The sequence below is a fragment of the Coffea arabica genome, chromosome 3c (assembly GCF_036785885.1).
Source record: "Coffea arabica cultivar ET-39 chromosome 3c, Coffea Arabica ET-39 HiFi, whole genome shotgun sequence".
Taxonomy (NCBI): domain Eukaryota; kingdom Viridiplantae; phylum Streptophyta; class Magnoliopsida; order Gentianales; family Rubiaceae; genus Coffea; species Coffea arabica.
Window position 1 is genome coordinate 5,945,463 of NC_092314.1, and position 7,393 is coordinate 5,952,855.

General features: G+C 36.7%; 1 protein-coding gene across 1 annotated transcript; it reads right to left on the reverse strand.

Moving 5' to 3' along the window:
- Positions 1-436: 436 nt before the first annotated feature.
- LOC113735449 (uncharacterized) lies at positions 437-3,348 on the reverse strand. Its single transcript, XM_072082891.1, has 4 exons — positions 3,331-3,348; positions 2,660-2,783; positions 2,480-2,520; positions 437-1,081 (listed from the first exon to the last, which is right to left on the reverse strand). The coding sequence occupies exons 1-4, from the start codon at positions 3,346-3,348 to the stop codon at positions 551-553; spliced, it is 714 nt and encodes a 237-aa protein (XP_071938992.1). The 3' UTR covers positions 437-550.
- Between the last annotated feature and the right edge of the window lie 4,045 nt (positions 3,349-7,393).

Consider the following 7,393-nt stretch of genomic DNA (forward strand, 5'->3'; position numbering starts at 1 on the left):
GGAACTCGACAGGGCTGTTGCCCTGGGGTGGGGTTGGGTTGAACTAGAGAAAAGGTGGAGTCAAGTTGGAATCTTGAGAACCGGAACTCCACTTCCAATCTTTGGGGCATTCTGCATCATATAAGAATCTTGAGAGTTTCAAGTCCAAATGCTACTTGAGAGATGACATTTACCAGAAAATGCTGAGACTAGAAAAGCCCTATAATGCAATGTTGATTTGAGGTATAGACTTCGGTTCCAGCGTCCCCATAGCTGACATTCCTTCCCCAGTTGAGTGCCAGTAAAACGCACCAACTACTGCATCGACTGGCGTTGGTTCAATTCTGGTATGGTTTTTAATCAACGATACCAAAACATAGCCTTGAAGTCATCCTACAAACCCAGGGTTTCATTGTAGATTCATAAGTCAAAACCGTACCTACATGTATGTATTGTAAAATTGCTTGTAACTTGTCTTTCCCAGCCTTTTAGGTTTCACTGACCAAAGTGAAATATGCGGGAAATGACACCAAATAGTGCTGCAGATTCAAGATTTTTTTTTTCCCTATAACTACAGCATCTTAGCCAAAAATGGGAAAACCGCGATGAGCAATCTCAACAACAAAGGTGTATCACTTTTCTCAGTTCTCATACTCAACCTACCGTTCTCTGGAGGTGAATTCTTTGATTTGCCTACACTTTGACCTGAACTACTTGAAGATCCTATATCAAACTCACTCAAACCGTCTAGCTCATCCCATCCGCCAAATGTTGGTGCATTCTTTTCAACTTGATCAGTTGAATCATCACGTCCAGGAACCCATGATTGATACCCCATCTTTGCTTTTTTCTTCCCTGGATTCGTTGCTCTTTTTTCTTTACCCCGCTTGACAGTTCTTGAAGAACGGGGATATGATCTACTCTTAGTCTTGGTCTTGCGCTTTGGTCTCTTGTCTTTCCCACCCCGCATCTTTTGGATTGCAAATGAAAAAGTAGACTGCCCAAGAGGAAGCGCTAAAGCCATAAGAAATGCTTTCGGACCAGTTGCTAGCAGTATTGAAACAAGGATGAAGGGAAGTGCACAACCAAACGATCTGAAGACCTGCACTGGCCAACAGGAGATTTTTTAAAAACACAACTTAGACCAGTTTTATTCCAACTTGAAACCAAAAGCTGTGGAAATGCCTTTATTTGGATAATGCAAAGTGTAGCTTCATTTGAAGCATTAATTGGATAAAACCCCAAAAGAGTACATTTGAAGTGCTATATTGCTTAACAACTCATGGGTAGAATCGAACTTACTCTACTTAATTACATGTTACATGTGAGGAATGCAAAATTTCACCATTGATCACCTTCAATGTGTTGGATTTGATGCCTGCAAGTCCTTGCATTCTATTAACATTCTATTTTTCTAGCATTCCATTTAGACACTGTTTGACCTATATTTAGTTTAAAATTTAGCACGCGTCATAAACTCTCAAGACATTTAACAATTCAATGTTAAAATTTCAGAATAATATGGTTGTAGAGTTTACAAAATTGTAGTTACACTTGATGTAGTTTAATTCCTTTCTAAAGTTTCACCAATTGTTCTCCATTGTAAAGTCGGTTTGACCTCTATGAAAAATTTTATGTTGTATAGCTTTTTACCAAATAAAAATGGGATGATAAAGGTCGATAGTTCTTTTCTAGCAAAGACCTTGAGGCTTGATCTGACAACATTCTTATGCATACATGGTCTCTACTCCAGTTGTTGTCTCTTCATCTAAGTCCAGAATTTAGTAATCACTGAATGTAATCTAGCCACTATTAAAGGAAACATGAGTTAGAAAAAGTTAGATGTCTATTTGGTCTGTAGCTATGTGAAGAATGCAGGGGAATGTATAAAGTAATACATATACTACAGTGCACAAAAGTACTATATGCAACAGAACAGCCAAAATCAGCAATTTATTTGGAATTCTATGCTATTGCAGACTTCTCATTTGCAATGAATTAGAATTGGATTCCCGACATATTTGGTTCTTTGTCACAGTAAATTTGTTTGGTAAAAGATGCAGGAAATTATGAAACACTTTGATCAGGAGAAATCGAGTTAGTTTTAGTTTCTTCCCTTCCCCAATCATTACCTTTTCTTTTGCAATTTCTTTTAGCACTTATTGTAGGATCAAGCATAATTACATCATCAACTGCAATTAACATCTGATTAGCTAAATTCTTAAGTACTCATTTTTCTGTACCACTACATCAAACTCAAGGAAATTCAGATTAAGTACCTGCTTAGCAGATATTAAAGGAACCATTTACAAGAGAAACACTTCAAAAACAGTGCCAGTTAAAACTTTCATACATCCAAGAAAACCATTAGCATAAACAATTCCTCTAAGTCCATGCTTAAAAACATAATTAACTTAATATGGAACTGAAAACTTCAATTTCAACACAAGAATAACCATTCTCTTATAAGAAAAGCACAGAAAAACAAAGAAAGGAATACCTTAATAATCCAGATACTGTCAATATAATCTTCAAGAACCCCTAGCCTTATTCCACAATGTCATCATTTCCAGTGTCATCATCATCATCATCATCATCATCATCATCATCATCATCTTCTTTTTCATCAAAACTATGATTGAAGTTCCGGGTTCTGTAAGACTCTGCATTGGAGTCCCACCTGCGACACCTACAAATTTGGAGCACTGGTTGGAGAAGAAGGTTATGGTTGTACAGTATAGTAGTTGTTGACCGATGCTTCGTCCCACATCATCAGAAGACAAAGAAAGCCTCCCCTTAGTTTCCTATAAATAGAAGAGGTTATTGAAGGTTTCAAGTGCACCAAACCAAGAGAGCATTAGTAGGCTATTTGGGTCTTTGGGTCATTAAATCTTTTGTAGTAGAAATACTTTGGACTCTCTTGTGTTTTAGTGTTAGGTGTCTTTTGGCCTAGGAACCACTTTCTCACGGCTTTTGTATATCTTTTTCATAATGAAAGATTTGCTCCTCCTCCGCCTGTGGACATAGGTCAATTTGACCGAAACACGTAAATTTCTGTGTCTTTTATTTTACTTTGTTATTTGTCTTTATTGGGTTACCACAACCCTTTTATATGGTCGATTTTACCGCCTAAGTATTATATGACAGGTGTCTACCACCTAAGTTTTATATGGTCGGTTATACCACCTATTTTGTTCTAACTTTAGTTTGTTTATTCCTGAGTCAGTTCTAACAAACTGATATCAGAGTTGATTGATATATTTTGTAAGACAGGTTCATCTGGTGGGGCCCATTCATCCTGTGGGGCCTGTTCATCTGGTAGGACCCATTCAACCTGTGGGGCCCGCTTACCCTGTGGGACCTACTCATGAGACTTGCATATTTGTTTGACCAGTTTTTTGAGACAATAACGATAACAAAAACGGTTGTCGAGAAATTCAACAGGAATGTCAACTTCGGAATGTGGCAACTCAAAATGAAAGCCATTCTTGTTCAAGACGGAGTTGATTTGGCAATTCAAAGAATTGAGAAAAAGCCAGAAGATATAAAGGATGCGGATTTCGCCGATATGGATAAGAAGACCAGATCCAACATAATTTTAAATCTCTTCGATGAGGTATTGCATGAGGTAGCAATGAAGAATTCGGCCAAGGTTATGTGGGATAAATTGAAAGTCTTGTATATGAAGAAAACAGTCGAGAATTGCCTATATCTGAAGTAGAGTTTGTACATGTTTCGGATGTCTGAAAGTACATCTATACTCTCCCATCTTGATAAATTTGATTCCATTATAATGGATTTGGAGAATCTAGATTCAAAAATTAATGATGAAGATCAAGTCCTATTACCTTTGTGTTCCTTTCTCCAGTCCTTTAAGTATTTCCGTGATATTATGATTTTTGGAATGGAAACAATTCGTATCTGAAAATTAAATCTGCATTAAAATCTAAAGAGCAGATAGATATGGATATTACAAGGGAAACTAGTGGGAGTTAAGTCGATGGCTTGTTTGTTCGAGATAGATCTGAAATGAGAAATATAGAAAATAGAAGTAGATCTAAATCCAGACATAAAAATGTGGTGCGCAGCTATTGTAAAAAGAAGGGCCATGTTATCTCTGATTGCTTTAAATTGAAAATTAAAGAAAAGTAAAAGGAGAAAAAGAGTGAGACCACCGATGCTAATATTACAGTTGATGAGAATGGTGGAACCATTTTCTGTGCAACAGAAAATAATTTTAGGTCTAACAATGAGTGAATTTTAGATTCAGATTGTTCATATTATATGTGTCCCAATAGGGATTGATTTTTAACATATGAATCAACTGAAGGTGGAGTTGTCCTAATGGGTAGCAACGCTGTTTGTAAAGTTGTTGGCAAAGGCACAATCCTGATTAAAGTGTATGATGATATTGTGAGGATGCTCACAAATATTAGACATATTCCAGATTTGAAGAAAAAACCTCATCTCTTTGGGCACTCTTAAGTCTATTAGGTGCAGGCATTTATTTGGAGGTGGAGTTCTCAAAATCAGTCGAGATGCTTTTGTTGTTATGAAGACACACAGATCTGGTATTTTATATATTTTGCAGGGATCTACTGTTATAGGTGCTGCTGCTGTTTCTACATCAACTTTGTCCGATTCCAATTTCACCAAATTATGGCACATGAGATTGGGGCATATGAGCGAGAAAGGCTTATCTATTTTATGCAAACGAGGTCTTCTTGATAGTCAAAGTATTGGAAAGATGGGATTCTGTGAATATTGCATTTTTGGAAAGCAGAAGAGAGTTAGCTTCCAGTTGCCGGCAGTTCACAGGACAAAGAACTTTAGACTACATTCATTCAGATCTCTGGGGGCCTTCTCGTGCTCCTTCTAAAGGAGGTGTCAGGTACATGTTGACTTTCATTGATGATTATTCAAGGAAAATTTGGGTATATTTTCTTAAGTATAAAAATGATGTTTTCCTAACTTTCAAGTACTGAAAAGTTTTGATTAAGAAGCAAATAGGAAAATATATTAAGCGGTTGAGAACAGATAATGGCATAAAATTTTGTGGAGGTGAATTTGATAGATTCTATAAAAATGAAGAAATTGTTTGCCATTGCACTGTCAGAATGACGCCTCAACAAAATGGTGTGACCGAACATATGAACAGAACGCTTTTGGAGAGAGCGAGATGTATGATCTCTAATGCAGGGTTGACAAACGACTTTTGGACAGAGGCGATCAATATGGCCTGTTATATTATCAACTGTTCTCCTTCTGCATCTCTTAATTTCAAAACTCCTGAGGAAGTTTGATCAGGTACTCCTACTGATTACTTCAATTTGAAAGTTTTTGGATGTCCAGCATACATGCATGTGAATGATGAAAAATTGGAGTTTAGAGTTAAAAAGTTTATTTTTCTTGGGTATGCTTTTGGGGTGAAATGATACAGATTATGGTGTTCTGATCCCAAATCTCCAAAATTTGTGATCAGTAGAGATGTTACTTTTGATGAATTGTCTATGTTATCTTCCAAGAAGGAGTCTTCTAGTTCTTGTGATACCGATGATAGTACATAGAAGCAGGTGGAATTTGAAATCGGTAGTTGTGATCCTTCTAACTCTTCTATTCAGCAAGTGCCAGTAGATGCATCTGAATCTACTATTGAAGATAGTTCAAAAGAAGAGTAGTATTTCATAGCCAGAGATAGACTAAGGAGAGATATTCGACCACCACAAAGATATGCAAATTTAGCTGCATATGCTTTGTCTATTTCTGAAGAAACTGACACAGTTGGTGACCTTTCTAGTTATTCAGAAGTAGTTTCTTGTAATGATTCTGCAAAGTGATTGATTGCGATGAATGAAGAAATTGAATCTTTTCATCAGAATGAAACTTGGGTTCTTGTAAAGCCGCCGTCAGATAAGAAAATTGTTGGATACAAATGAGTCTTCAAGAAGAAAGAAGGTATTCCAGAGGTTGAAAATGCAAGGAATAAAACACGATTGGTTGCAAAGGACTATAGTCAGGTACAAAGTGTTGATTTTAATGATGTGTTTTCACTCGTTGTTAAACATAGCTCTATTCATGTTTTACTTGTTTTAGTTGCCATGTATAATTTGGAGTTAGATTACATGGCGAACTTGAAGAACAAATTTATATGAAACAACTCCAGGATTTTGAGATTGAAGGTAAGGAAGACCATATTTGTTTGTTGAAAAAATCCTTATATGGATTGAAGCAGTTTCCAAGACAATGATATAAAAGGTTTGATTCCTTTATGTTGAGTCATGGTTATTTGAGAAGTATGTATGATAGTTGTGTTTAATTCTGAAAGTTAGATGATGATTCTTTTATCTATTTATTGCTGTATATTGATGACATACTCATTGCTGCCAAGAATTTGTCGATAATTCACAAATTGAAATTACAGCTAAGAAGTGAATTTGGTATGAAAGATTTGGGAGCAGCTAAGAAAATTCTTGGCATGGATATTAAGCGAGATCGAGGAGCAGCGAAGTTGTATTTGATCCAAGAAAATTACCTGAAAAAAGTCTTGGAGCGTTTTGACATGAAAGATGCAAAACCTGTAAGTACTCCTCTTGCTAACCATTTTCGGTTATCTGCTACTCAGTCACCACAGTTAGATGAATAGGAAGATTATATGGCACGGGTTCCTTATTCCATTGCAGTTGGCAGTATTATGTATGTAATGGTTTGTAGTCATCCAGATATTTCACAAGTAGTCAGTATTGTTAGTAGTTATATGTTTTGTCCAGGTAAAGAACATTGGCAGATTGTGAAGTGGATTCTCTGATACTTCCAAGGGATTTCAAATGCTTGTTTGGAGTTTGGCAAAAATAAAACCACTCTGGTTGGTTTTGTAGATTCAGATTACGCCGGGGATCTTGACAGAAGAAAATGACTTTCAGGCTACGTATTCTGCATTTGTGGTTGTGCAGTCAGTTGAAAAGCTACTTTACAACCCGTTGTGCCTCTATCTACTACTGAGGCAGAATACATGACAGTGACCGAGGCAATCAAAGAAGCCTTATGGTTGAAGGAATTATTTGGCGAGTTTAATCTACATCAGGGTGTTACGGTTATTCACTGTGATAATCAAAATGCTATACACTTGACTAAAGGCCAGATGTATCATGAGAGAACAAAGCATATTGGTATAAAATATTACTTTATCCGGGATATCATTGCTACAGGGAAAGTCCTTGTTCGAAAGATCAATACCAAGGAGAATCCTGCTGACATGTTTACAAAACCTCTTCAAGTTTACGAGTTCAAGCAGTGCTTGGACTTGGTTGGTGTTCATTGTTTGTGATATGGCCCGTTGGGGCTTATATGGAGAAGGTGGAACAAGTTTATAATCTCTCGATGTTGGGGACTCATCAAGGTGGAGATTTATTGACCA